This window comes from Frankliniella occidentalis, unplaced genomic scaffold, assembly GCF_000697945.3.
Source record: "Frankliniella occidentalis isolate FOCC.00 unplaced genomic scaffold, Focc_3.1 Scaffold281, whole genome shotgun sequence".
Lineage (NCBI taxonomy): Eukaryota > Metazoa > Arthropoda > Insecta > Thysanoptera > Thripidae > Frankliniella > Frankliniella occidentalis.
The window spans coordinates 58,005-72,247 of NW_026267407.1; the positions used below are offsets into that span (position 1 = coordinate 58,005).

Genomic DNA, 14,243 nt, shown 5'->3' on the forward strand with positions numbered 1-14,243 from the left:
ATATTGTAACTATACCTTGTAGAACAATAACCAAATGACTAAGATAAGAAAACAATTCAAAATAGGTAAATTACTAAGACAGCAGGAATTTCAAGGAAGGGAGCATTGTTACTAAGTTTATTGTTCCTAATTCTAATTTCAATAAGTTTGTTGAAATATCTATAAGAATAAAGTTATGTGCATAAGTCACAATTGTTGCAGAAAGTAATGTGTTGTGTGCAGACATGGTTATTGGCAAAAGGGGCGAGTTATTGCAACAAGTAGCAGATGTTATGACAACAAGTGCAAGATGTTATAACAATAATGATCTTATTACCATATCTTCAGATGTCATCATAGAAAGTCAATTATACTTACAGAATGATTGAAAAGCTCCAGTGTGCACACAATGAGCGCCAGTGTCTCCATTTTATTAAAATAGCAAGTTATTACAATAAGTTTCTAAATACACCAATATGTGTGAGTTATGGCAATAACTACGAATTAGACTACCAGAGCTCCAGCGCCGTTCGGGTAAGCAGCGAAGAGGTTTCACGAGCCCGTTGGGTTGCCTACCTCAGCGCTGGCAGGCGCTCCTGTCATCGCGCAAGTTTGCCTAACGGCATTCGCTTAGTATTAAAGCTACCTACTGGGACACGCACTTCTGGCAGTGTAGTCGCAGGGGGAAAAGAGAGAGGGGGAGAGGGGGGAGGGGCCTTACCAGCCAGACACCGCGACAAGCTATTTGTGACATAAAAATCTGGACTCCATTCGGGGAGGAACTACAAACACAGACCCGCGATGAACGTGATAGGTATAGTTTGGTTGCGGTTGCGACTTCTCACGCATTATTCGAAGAAATCGACCAAGCAGAAGGCAATGACAAAACTCTGATGTAGTGATCCGAATCGTTTTAAACGATGATTTCATAGCAGGGTGTTTCTATGGTGCAGGAGAAACCGTTTAAAAACCCCATCCGGAAAGATCCGTATCCCGGCTGGCCGTAAACATAAGTTATTAAAGCCTCTTTGAGGCGTCTTGTTGGTTGGAATCCCATCTTCCAAATTGAATTACTCGGAAACTATTCCAGAGCGCCAAATCGGATTAGTAGGGTCAGGATCAGCGTTCCTCGGTGATTTCAACGACATACGACATGAAGTCCTAGGAGGTGGAGTCCTTCGAGTAGACTTTTACCGCTGTTTTTCTTCAGACACCTATTGTGACGACACGGTCACAAGCGGTTTCTCCCAGTGTGTCCAGACAGAATCGTGACAAACTTGTTACATGCGGTTCCTCCCCGAATGGAGTCCAGATTTTAATGTCACAAATAGCTTGTCGCAGTGTCTGGCTGGTGAGGCCCCTCCCCTCTCTCTCTCTCCCTCCTGCGACTACACTGTCACAAGTGCGTGTCCCAGTAGGTAGCTTTAATACTAAGGAAACGCCGTTAGGCGAACTTGTGCGATGACAGGAGCGCCTGCCAGCGCTGAGGTAGGCAACCCAACGGGCTCGGGAAACCTCTTCGTTGCTTACCCGAACGGCGCTCGAGCTCTGGTAGTCTTATTTGTAGCTATTGCCATAACTCACACTTACTGGTGTAACTAGAAACTTATTCTAATAACTTGCTATTTTAATAAAATGAGGACACTGGCGCTCATTGTGTGCACACTGGAGCTTTTCAATCATTCTGTAAGTATAATTGACTTTCTATGATAACATCTGAAGATATAGTAATAAGAACATTATTGTTATAACATCTTGCACTTGTTGTCATAACATCTGCAACTTGTTGCAATAACTCGCCCCTTTTGCCAATAACCATGTCTGCACACAACACATTACATTCTGCAACAATTGTGACTTATGCACATAACTTTATTCTTATAGATATTTCAACAAACTTATTGAAATTAGAATTAGGAACAATAAACTTAGTAACAATGAGGCCCTCTCGAATTTCATACATCAAGGAATATTTAGTAGATAAATATATGTTTTCAATACAATTAGAACAATCAAGACTAGAAAACAAAGATTAGAATACAATTCTAGATAGATAAATACAACTAGGCAAGACTGATAACTGCGGGAATTTCATACCTCAAGACTATGAAAGTCAAAAAAACAATTACGGTTTCGTAAAACACACAACATAACTTCACACTTAGAGCACTTGGCAAACGTGGTGCTGTTCACACCCAAGATGCTGCAATGGCTGCACCGCCCCTTCTTCTCCTGGAAAACAACGAAGTGGTTGTGCTGATCCAACCTCAAGACATCAGGGGGCAACTTCTTGGTGTGGTTTCGGGGAACTTCCTCTGTCCTCGAGGACTCTTCCAGAGTAGGCCGCCCTACCTTTTTCTTCGGTTTACTAGAGACCAAAGCCTCCACAACTCGCAGTCTAAAGGCTTTAGATGATTCCACAACATCATTATCTACTTTCTGGTCAGCACGGTAGAGCAGGAAGGCATTCACCAACGAGAGGTCAATCATAAAAGAAATCAATGGAACTGGCCAGCGCTTAGCTCGGCTGGGAAGCTTGTATAAATGCATCAGCATATCAAAGAGGTCGACACCTCCCATGTTCTTGTTGTAAAGTCGCACTATTTGGGGACAGGCAACATCGATCTTCTTCTTAGCCTTTTTGTCCCACCTTTTAACAATATGCTGAGGACTTCGCCCCGCCCAGGAACCAGCCATATTAACTACTTTATTATCCACCCATTTCAGAACGGCTACTTGACCATTGCAGGTACTTTGGACAAGAGAAGTTCCTCTACCTTGCTTCATAACTAGTTTGTCTGATGGGAGAGGACATCCTTTAGTGCGATTCGATCTGATTGTACCAATAGATAGAAGGCCCAGCTTCTCCTTCAACTGGCACACTAAAGGTATGCTGGTAAAATAATTGTCAAAGCAAACACTGCTAATGCGAGGTTTTTAAATCGTTTGACACAGATGAAACACCACGTTGCCACCAACACCAAGTCCTTCTTGTTCAACAACTCCCTCTAACTCAAATGTTTGGCCACCAGAGTACACAATAAAATCATAAACTAATCCAGAACTGCTAGTGAGCATGAAGGCCTTAAAGCCCCATTTGTGGGGTTTACCCTTAATGTATTGACGCAGTGGGCCGGCCTTGGTTCCTTTATAAGGACTCATGGATTCATCTATGCTAAAAGTAGCGGTATGTTGAGGGAGATTATTGCACTTCTGCTTGATATGTTGAAGTAACGGGCGCACTCTGATTAGAGGGTCCTTATTATCTTTTGGTATCGTTGAGTTGTCAATTAGATGTAGCCTTGCCCGAATCAATTTGAATCTTGAAATTGGCATAGCTTCAGCCACAAATCGGACACGGGTGATACCTGACCAGTAGTCCTCATAACAGGGTAAAGTACATATGCCCATAAAAATCCAGAGCCCTAGGAACCTCCTTAATTCTTCAATAGTAAGATGTAAATCATCACCACCTCTTTGCTGGCTGTACATATTGGTTTCCTCAACCATTGTTTGAAGAATGTTGTCAGAAAAAAACATATTGAAATATTCGATGGGTTCTTTTAGGGATGAGGCTGAATGGGGAATTACTCCCAATACAGTTTCTGTGATATCATCATCACACCACACATAATCAGGTTCTGGAATATCAGATTGTTTCTTTGGCTTCCTTTTTCTTGTAGCTGTTTTGGGCTGCTCTGCCTCTGACTCTGATTCTGATTCTGTCTCTGACTCATCACCAGAAGAATTATTAGAGGAAGAATCACTGGGTTGACCACTAGTTGAAGCCTGAAGGTGAAGAAGAAATTTCCAGTTACAACATGGTAAGTCTGACAAAACTTGTTACAATACACAAATTACAATAATTTGATGGATAATTCTAGACCAACCTGGACAACCTGCACATTTTTCTTTTTAGCTACTGCAGTTTTGGCACGGTTTAACCTCTGGCTTTTGCTTTTGCACCTTTGACCAAGATTTTTATCACGAATAGTTTTTTCTGGCAAATATTCTTCTTCAGATGGTGAGAAATCACTATCACTCTCAGAGCTATCAGTTTCCTTCCAGAGAAAAGAGAAATAATTCATTTGCAATTAAAAGAAAAGGTAACACATACATAGATCAAATTATCTGCATGCAAGGCAACTTTCTTACCGAAGGTTGAGTCTTCTGCGGCTTGGTAAGTCTCCTTCTCAAATTTATTTGTTTTCCAATATTTGATGATCTGTTTCCATTGTCTTCACCATCAGATTGCAAGGGCTCAGCAAGATTTGCAGGTTCATCAGGGTCTACAAAAGGGTCTTCTGCAACAGTACCTGGATTTCGGAACTTATATTAGACACATTACAAAAGACACAAGTTTCCACTATGATATGGTAAGTTTACCTTCAATGAAAAGTTTCGCCTTGCTGGTTGGCTTAGAGTTGTGAGACTGTGAAGCTGCTGGGCTTACCATAGGCGTGGAAAAGACTTCAGGAGAGAATGTTTTATTCAATGTTACATTCTTAAGTATTTGAGGAGAATCTATAATAAGGTAAGAAATGAAAATAATTTATAAATATACCATGGAGAATTCTTTGAACTCAATGAGGACTAGAAGACATACCATTAGTTTTTTTGGATACAGATGTCTGAAAGGATGGTGAAGTACTAAATCTTTTATTTCTGCTGACATCCTGGGATTTATTATGTTGAGTAGAATCTTCAGATACCTGGCAAAATAATCATAAAAGAATGAAAAAAATGTAATAAATCTATATCTAAATAAAATAATAATAAAGATATAGTATAAACTACAGCAATGTTTTAGAGTAACTCACCACATTCTGATTTAATGTAGCAGATTGAACTAAAGGTTTAGACCCTGGTCCCCAGTTCCCAAAGTAGTAATCAAAACCAGATTTACGTTTTGGTTTAGTTCCAATATTCTCCTTATCGTGAGTCTAGAAAAAAAAATAGACATGAATGAAACGGACATGAAGGACTACTGATGGAGTTTTGAAATAGAGGTGATCACCAAAAAGACATAATCATCTTTGCATCATGTGGTGTATCTGAGAAGAGTGACATGATGACTTATTGACAGAAGGATATGAATATGTATGAAAATCTGAATGTAACGTTGTTGTTGAATAAACCCCTCCGACCTGAGAACCCGTAGTGTACTAATGAATAACTTAATCCAAAGAATCTCACGAATATATAAAAGTGGCGACGAAGACGAGATTGGAATATTGAAGAACATGTGTTAAAGAATGTGAGAGTGAAAAGAAAATATTTTTTTTTCAAAGATTGAGAAGAAACTTGAAATACGGACCCAACCTCAACAACCAACACCATGCCGCAGCACGTTGGAACGTATGTACCGGCAAAAGAAGATATTGAATCATATATTGATAGATTGAAGGCGGCACTAGAATTAAATGAATATGGTGAAGTTCAGAATGACTCAGATGATGCACCTGATTCGATGGCTGCAGAGCTAGGTGGGGATGCCACAAATGCAGAGAAGAGAGCTCATGACCAACTACGAGCCAATGATAGGAAGCAAAAGTCTTATTTAATTTCTGAAATGGGATCCGAAGCATATAAGACACTAGCGAGGCTTGTGTTACCTGATAGACCTATGGATAAAACCATGAAGGTCATTTTGAAAGTTCTCAGAAATAATTTCAATAGTACTCACAGTACTGAAGCTGCCAAAGCTATTTTCATGACAAGAATACAGAAGAAAAATGAAACAGTCAATGATTATATTCAAGAAATCCAAGGAATAGCATCTAAGTGTAATTATGGTGATACGTTGAAGAATCGTCTTCTAGAGAGACTCCGCACTGGAGCTCGGAATGATGCTGTTCTCGATAAATTGCATGACAATCCTACGATAACATATGATGAAGCATGTAAAGTAGCAATTTATACTGAATCTCAAGAAAGAACCAAGAATGAAGTAAAGAAAATGAGAGCTGCCTTAGAAGAGAAAGAAGAAAAAGAAGAAAAGGAGCAGAAGAAATCTACAGCAGAAACCGAAAGTGACAATGTTGTAAACAAAGTGAATAAGAATCAGAATCCAAACAAACAGAGGGGAGGATTCAGAGGCAGAGGAAGAGGAAGAGGAGGTTATGAAGCCCAGAGTCAGAACTATCAAAATAAGAATTTTAATTATAACAAGTTTAATAACCCTGGGAACTTCAATCCAAACTTCAACAATAATTTCCAGTTCAACAGGGGCCAAGGACAACAATTCCGAGGAAGAGGAAACTTTCGTGGAAGAGGTGGAAATCAAGGTAGAGGAAATCATCAAAACAACTATAGTGGAAGTGGCAATAACAGTGGTAATAAAATGAAGTGTGAAAGGTGTAACAAAGAAGATCATCTGACTCAAGATTGTGGAGCTCAAAATCAAGTATGTTACAAATGTAATGGAACAGGTCATTATGCCAGAGCTTGTCCAAATGTCAGAAATGTTACTGAAGAATTACCACAGTACTTGTACCAAGAAGATTTTCCTTCTTATCAAGAAAATGTCTCACGTTGCAACAAGATTGAAGAGAGAAGAGAAAAAGACTCACAAGAAGATTTGAAGACTGAAGATTCGCCTTTAAAATTAAAGAGAAAATGGTGTAATTTTACTGACAAAACATTGATTGTCGATGATGATGGAAATGAATACACTGAAGAGGACTACCAGAAGACCAAAGAAAATCTTGATGAAGAACAGAAGACTGAAGATTTGAAGGAAGAAGAGAAGACTGAGAATGAAGCTGTGAAGAAAATATTTCCAAGAGAAAATACAAATGACACTGTCAAGAACATAGAAGTTAAACCAGGTTCAGAAGGTGATATTGTTTACATAACTCTGTCAGTAGGAAAACAACGAGTGACATTTGAAATGGATTCAGGTTCTAAATATACGCTAATCTCTGAAGAAACTTTCTATCAGCTTGAACCAAAGGTGAAGTTGAATAACGAACCTGCTGAGTTACAAGCCCTGGGAGGATTTAACCTAGAAAGGTTAGGTCAATGCACTGTTGATGTTACTGATAAATTTAATCAAGTGAGAAAAATGAAAATAGTGGTGCTCAGAACAAAGAAGAAATTTTTGCCATTGTTAGGAAGAGAGTGGCTAGATGAGTTAGTCCCTGGATGGAGACAGTCATTAACCCAAATAGTTAACACTGTCGGAACAAGTCAAGATCCAAGAGAAGAAAACATTAGAAGACAAGAAGTGAACAAATTAAAAGAAGAATTTCCAAAAGTATTTAGTAAAGATAGATCTCAAGCTATCACTCATTATCATGCAAGGATTATTATAAAGCCAGACGCAGTACCTGTCAGAATGAAAGAATATGAAGTACCATTTGCATTAAAAGAAAAGATGGTGAAACAACTAAATAATGATGTCAAGTGTGGGTTAGCAAAATTAATCCATCATCCAGAATGGGCCTCACCTGTATGGCCTATTGAGAAGAGTAATGGGGATGTTAGAGTAGTAGTGGACTTCAAAAGAACTATAAATCCACAACTGAAAATTGATCAATACAAGATACCCAAACCAGAGGAACTTTTTGTGAAATGCACAGGTAAATACTACTCTAAGCTTGACAACTCTGAAATGTATTTACAAATGAAAGTTCACCCTGATGATCTAAAATACAATGTTGCAAACACTGCAATTGGATTTCTACAGTATGAAAGAATTTTATATGGCATAGCCAGTGCACCTGCTAAATGTCAAGAATTAATGGACATAATTTTGAAACCATATGCTGAATGGGCTTTTGCATATCTGGATGATACTGTAGTAACAGGGAAGACACTAGAAGAATGTATTCAACGAACAAGACTTGTCATCAAAGCTTATGACGAGAGAAATGTAAGAGTTAATTTTGATAAATGTGATTGGTTCAAACAAGAGATCCAACTGTTAGGATTTTCTATCAGTCAAAAAGGAAGGAAGACAGTAGAGAAGTCAATTGAAGCCATTTCACAATGCCCAGAACCAAAGAATGTGTCACAACTATCATCATATCTGGGTATGTTTAATTTTTACAAAACTTTTGTGCCTAATGTCTGTGAAGAATTAGCTCCATTGTATAGATTGTTATGTGATGATCAAGAATGGGAATGGACAGAAGAATGTAAGGAAAGTTTTGACAATAGCAAATTATTGCTGAAGAAACACAAGATATTGACACATTTTAACCCTGATCACAAGTTAATTGTGCAGACGGATGCGTCTCCTGTTGGAGTGTCAGGAGTACTCGCTCACAGAATTGGCAAGAAAGAACTACCAGTAATGTTTGCATCTGCGACTCTAACACCAACTCAAGCTAAATATAGTCAGTTGGAACGTGAAGCACTAGCTGTAATTTCTGCCATCAAGAAGTTCCACAAATATCTGTATGGAAGAAAATTTACTTTGGTAATTGACAACCAACCTTTGAAGTACATTTTGGGGCCAGACAAGCCCTTACCAGTTATAGCAGCAAAAAGAGTGCAAGTTTGGGCACTATTGCTATCAGCATATCAATATGAAGTGGAATATAGAAGAACTGCTGAAATGGGTCCAGCTGATGCTCTGTCAAGATTACCGTTGAAGAACACGATTGTAGAAGAAGTGCATTTTTGTGATGTCTTGGAGGAAGGTCCACTAAATTTTGAAGTTGTTGCTGCAATTACAAAAGAAGACCCAACACTACAACAAGTGATACTCAAGATTCAGAATGGATGGCCAGAGAAATGTCCACTGAGTGCTCTTATGCCATTTTTCAAAATTAGAGAAGCACTGTCAACACAAGATGATTGTGTAATGTGGGGACATAGAGTAATCATTCCTCACAAGTTGCGACCCAGAGTCATGAAGTATGTCCATGCTGGACACCCAGGCATAGTACGAGCAAAAATGTTGTGCAGACAAACAATATGGTGGCCAGGACTTGATAGTGAAATAGAGAAGATTACCAAGAATTGTGAAGCATGTAGTGCAGTGAATTTTAAAGCTGCATCCAACATTACCATTCCATGGCAAGATCCAGAAGAATTTTGGATAAGAGTCCACATAGATTTTTGCAAACATCGTCAAGTAGATTACCTTATTTTAGAAGATGCTCACACCAAATGGGCTCATGTATGGAGAATGACCAAAATGGATGCAAGCAATGTGATCCTGAAACTGTCAGAAGTATGTGCAAACTTTGGACCTCCAGAAATGGTAGTAAGTGATAATGGACCTCCATTTAACAGCGTGGAATTTATTAATTGGTGTACCATTAACATGATTGTAGCAAAGAGAGTGTCAAAATACCATCCACAATCCAATGGATTAGCTGAACGTTTCGTGGGAACTGCAAAAAGAGTCTTCGAGAAATATTTGATGCACAATGAAGATCCAGATGTGACGTCTGTCGATTTGAAGATACAGAAATTTTTGTATAGATACCGGAATACCCCATCAACGGTGACCGGATTGACTCCTGCTCAAATGGTGTTACAGAAGAAACCAAGAACTATGTTACAAGAGTTGAGACCACCATTGACCCAGAAGAATTACAAGAGTATTCCAGATAGAGCTTGTTTTCAACCTGGAGAACGAGTAAAAGTAAAGTATTTTCCTGGAATGACTCCAAAGAATGGAATAATTGTGAAGAAACTGGGTCCTACAGTATACATGGTCAGTGTGGACGGAGAACCACCCTGCTCGTTGCACATTAATCAATTGCAACTACGCACCATTGAGAAAGAACCAGAGCAAGATCAAGAGCGAAAAGCTATTAATAAACCGGTTCTCCCACCAGCAAATGTTCCTGAAAAGAACACACCTCGACAAGAAAATGTCCATACCAGGACGGAAGAAAAGCCTGCTACAACATCCGAGACTTCTCCAAACGACGGACAACGCCAAACAACTGAGGAACCCTTGACTGCTGAACCTCAGACGAATGGGAACAATTCCAATTCAACCCCGGAAGGATGCCGTCGTGGAGGAAGAAATAGAATGATGCCAAAGATGTATCAAGATTTCCAAGTTAACATTCCAAAGAAGACTTAGAACCAAGAAATCTTCCAAAGAATTGTATTGAATATTTGAACTTAATTGCGTTAATTGAACTTGTATTAGATTAGATCTGAACTTATAATTGTATTAATTGGTACCAAGAACAGAATTACAGAATTGAGATTAGAACAACTGTAGAACCAGTGTAAACGCTTTAAGTAATTGTGATATTCTGTTGTGCCAAAGTATTATTGTATTCCTGCCATTTATATTTTATATTATCTTATTTTATTAATCATCTATTAATCATTACAGTTTTGTTTTATTAAAAAGAGGGAAGGATGTGGTGTATCTGAGAAGAGTGACATGATGACTTATTGACAGAAGGATATGAATATGTATGAAAATCTGAATGTAACGTTGTTGTTGAATAAACCCCTCCGACCTGAGAACCCGTAGTGTACTAATGAATAACTTAATCCAAAGAATCTCACGAATATATAAAACATCAAAGTAGGTAGATAGGAATGATAACAGATATAACCAACTTACAGGGTTGGTAGAGCTGGTCCCAGGAAAGATTGTCACTTTGTTTTCATCATTGGTCAGACTAACTTCCCTCAAAGGTGCAGGAATCTCAGCGGCTTTAGGTGTTTGATTATGTGCAAGAAAGGACACCGCCATTGATTCATTATGGAATGGTAATGGCTCGCCACTGGAAGTTTGAGATAAATCTAAAGGTATGGAAGAATCACAGGGAGATGTGACAACACCATTCAATTCAGAAGCTAAAACAAAATCAAAACCATTGTTAGCCACAAAAATATAAAAGAAAGATACTAGCACAATAAAAGTTGATTGACTTATTTTACCTGCCATAGAGTGTATTTCCTTTTCAATTAGCTGCATCTTAGGTGAGAGTTCCTTGTCTGACTTGGTCAACTCAGAATTTTCAGGTGTAGCTAAATTGCTCAGCGGTCCATCATTTGGACTTGTCTCTGAACAGGTAGCTAAGTAAAGAAAGAAGAAAATACAGAAAGGCAAGAAATATAAAAAAGGGAAAAGAGCTCAATTATTTACTGTTTCATACCAGGTGAATTAATTATCCTCTTCTCTTTCTGAGGGTTGGGTGAGGGAGTAGTATCATCTTTTTCCTTTTTGCTTGGTATGGCCTTGGATGGTGCTTCCGCCTTTGAATTGTTTGGCTTACTCGATTGAGAATTTACTTGTTCATCCAAATTGCTCAGCAGTCCAACTTTAAAATTTGTCTCTGTACAGGTAGCTAAAGTAAAGAAATAAAGAAAATATACATAAATGCACAAAAGAAATAATACAAAACATTGAATGGTGCTCAACTATTTACTGAGTCATACCAGGTGTATTATTTATCATCTTCTCTTTCTGAGGGTTAGGTGCAGGAGTGGAGTTGTTTTGGCTTTGCGGGGCCTTGAATGTTACAACCGTGTTTGACTTCTTTGACTTGTTCGGCTTAGAATTCACTGGTTTATCCACATTGCTCAGCGATCCATTATTAAAATGTGTCTCTGTACAGGTAGCTAAAGTAAAGAAAGGAAAAATAAATAAATACAGAAAGACACAAATATGAAAATGGAATAGTGACCAATGGTTTACTGAATCATACCAGGAGTACTAATTATTTGCTTCTCTTTCTGAGGGATGGGTGCGGGAGTTGTTACAGCTTTCTCCTTTTTGTTTGGCAGGACCTTAGATGGTACTTCCGTCTTTGAATTGTTTGGCTTACTCTTAGAATTTACTGGTTTACCCAAAGTGCATGACGGTCCATCTTTAATATTTGTCTCTGTACAGGCAGCTAAAGTAAAGAGAGAAAAAAGTAAATACAAAGGCAAAATACATAAAACATGGAAAAAAAGGTTCTATTATTTACTGCATCATACCAGGTGTTTTATTTATCTTCTTTTTTTTCTGAGGGTTGGCTGCAGGGGTGGTTGAATCCGTTCTCTTTTGGCTTGGCGGGGCCTTGGATTCAATTACAGACTTTAACTTTTTTCCCTTCTTGGGCTTGTTAGACTCAGAATTCACTTGTTTTAGCAAACTGCTCAATGGTTCATCATCTAAATCCCTCTCTGCACGAGAAGAAAAAGGAAAAAATTGAAAATTTAGACAAAAAATCTAAAACATAGGAGTAGTGCTCTATTTTTTACTGTATCATACCAGATTTTGCATTTTTCTTCTTTTTTGGAGGGTTGAGTGTTAGTTTACTTTTCTCTCTGCTATGTGAGGCTTTGGATAGGACTCTGTTCTTATTTGGCTTGGACGCAGTCTTCTTAGTTGATAACTCACACTTTTGTTTCTTTGTAGGTACTGCAGGGATTAGAGCAGCAGCAGCAGGCCTCTTTGAACTTTGCTCTACATTTGAAGAGCATACCTGAAAATTAAAACAAAAACAAAACCTGCTTCAAATTTTGTGAGAATTGGGACAGTAAAGCATAGAAGAACCAGGAAGTACCACACCCATTTTACTAATTTAAAAATCAGGTTCAAATTGCTCACCTGAGGTCTATTTTGAAGAGAAGCGAGTGGGAGGTCAGAATCTGAATCGGAATCTGAATCGGTCTTGAGGCCAGAGCACCTTTGCTGGATATTGCCATCATCATCAGCACATGACTACAAACAGAAGACCGCAATGAGAAAATAGTATTATGGTGTATTCAGTCTAGTGAGGCGAGGCTCCTATTTTTGTCCTCACCGCTCAGCTGCCTCAAAGATTTCTAGGACTGTGATTGGCACGCCAAGCCTGAATAGTCGATCATAGTCCTCAAAATCTTTGAGACGATGCCCGCTGAGTTGAGGGCAGAGAAAGGGGCCTTGCCTCCCAAGACTAAATCCACCATAAGAGCACAAGCTGATAAATGACATACAATTTGGTAGAAGTGACATGTAACAAGTATGTCTTGGTTGAAAAGAATAAATCGTACTCACCTGAGGAATCATTTGAATAGAGGCAGCAGGAATATTGCATTGAGCAGTTTGAGAGGTTGAAACATCACTGCTGATGCTGCTATGACTAGTCTCAGGTATAATAAGGTCCTCCATAATGTCATCCACTGAGATCGATGAATCATCACTATCTACAACATTCACATTCCCATAAAACCTGTGGAGGCATATTCCTCGAAGGGGTCTATCACCTGCAAAATATGAAGAGGAGTCAGTCAGGGGTGTTTGCTTTAGATAGTGTTCACAGTCTCACACCAAATACAGCGGACTCAGTTTCGGTTTAGCGCAAAAAAAATTATAATGTGAGGTTAGGTTCCATTCTAAGAGAAAAGACAAAGTCATTTCGCCTTCAAGGGCAGTCTTTAACACTCAATCTAATATTATCTGTCATTATCAACAGGAAATCGAATGTATACATAAACAACGCACAGACAACTAACTAGCAGAGGCACCAGAGACTCCAAACCGCCACAATTACATAGCTGAGTTCATCACATGAATTTACGGATTTACTTGACGATTGCATGATAAAACGTACCTTTGATAAACATAGTCTTCTATTCATAATAAAATAATAATTAATTCTAACTTGCCGAATCGAAGCACAACTGAAGACACAAATGGATGAATGCGCGGGAAACGGTCTCGGTCTCTACGGTTCAACAAACGCCCTCGGCTCCCTCGCGCTCGCCGGGAGAAGCCGAGCCCGCCGAGCCCGCCGAGCACCGAGCCAGACGAAACGAGGTCAACGACCTGCCTCGCCGACAGTGCAGCTCGAGTCCGAGCCGTCCGAGCACAGCTGACCGATGCCGAACGAAGACCGCCGAGAAAGACTGATGCAAAACGAAATGAAATGAAAACAAAATACGATGAGACAAGAAGTATCCGTCCAGCAGCGACCTCCCTCTCGTGCAAGTACTGAGCACTCGCGGCCGTCCGGACGAGTAGTGGGGGGGGGGGGGGTAATCAAGGGAGATACAGTGTCCTGCGCGTGGGACGGAGGTGAAACTTTGACAACTTACTTTTGCAGTGCCTGTATCGTCTTTTGTTGCTCAAGAGCAACAACCCCTGTAGCGCGCCCTGGGGCGCTCCAGAGCGCCGCGCGACATCATGCCTGCAGTGCATGCGTGTACTGCGGGATGGTCTACCTTGAGTCTCGCAGGCGCCGAGCTCCCGTAATGCGCCGTGTATGAATCTGAGAAAAACGGACGTGTACTTTGTGGACGATCAAAGTACTCGCGCGGCCGTCCGGACGAGATCGGGCATTGAGGGGCCGGGGTGGGGTGGG

The 14,243-nt window shown here is 39.7% G+C and overlaps 2 protein-coding genes across 2 annotated transcripts in view; both read right to left on the bottom strand.

Moving 5' to 3' along the window:
* Window positions 1-14,243, bottom strand: part of LOC113211537 (death-associated inhibitor of apoptosis 1) — a 47,322-nt gene that overhangs the window by 25,489 nt on the left and 7,590 nt on the right. The gene's annotated exons all lie outside the window — the stretch shown is intronic.
* LOC113211539 (uncharacterized) lies at window positions 2,911-13,250 on the bottom strand. Its single transcript, XM_026429930.2, has 15 exons — window positions 12,938-13,250; window positions 12,509-12,622; window positions 12,170-12,383; window positions 11,893-12,081; window positions 11,619-11,807; window positions 11,350-11,532; window positions 11,067-11,258; window positions 10,849-10,986; window positions 10,529-10,764; window positions 4,800-4,922; window positions 4,586-4,691; window positions 4,366-4,503; window positions 4,135-4,295; window positions 3,870-4,040; window positions 2,911-3,768 (listed from the first exon to the last, which is right to left on the bottom strand). Exons 1-15 carry the CDS (start codon window positions 13,049-13,051, stop codon window positions 2,917-2,919), a joined length of 3,120 nt encoding a protein of 1,039 aa, XP_026285715.2. The 5' UTR covers window positions 13,052-13,250; the 3' UTR covers window positions 2,911-2,916.

Coding starts and splice junctions, on each gene's coding strand:
- LOC113211539 (XM_026429930.2), bottom strand. CDS start 13,051: ATGGAGGACCTTATTATACCTGAGACTAGTCATAGCAGCATCAGCAGT. Junction 12,082..12,169: donor GAAGAAAAATGCAAAATCTG/GTATGATACAGT, acceptor CTTCTCGTGCAG/AGAGGGATTTAGATGATGAA. Junction 4,504..4,585: donor TGTATCCAAAAAAACTAATG/GTATGTCTTCTA, acceptor ACCTTATTATAG/ATTCTCCTCAAATACTTAAG.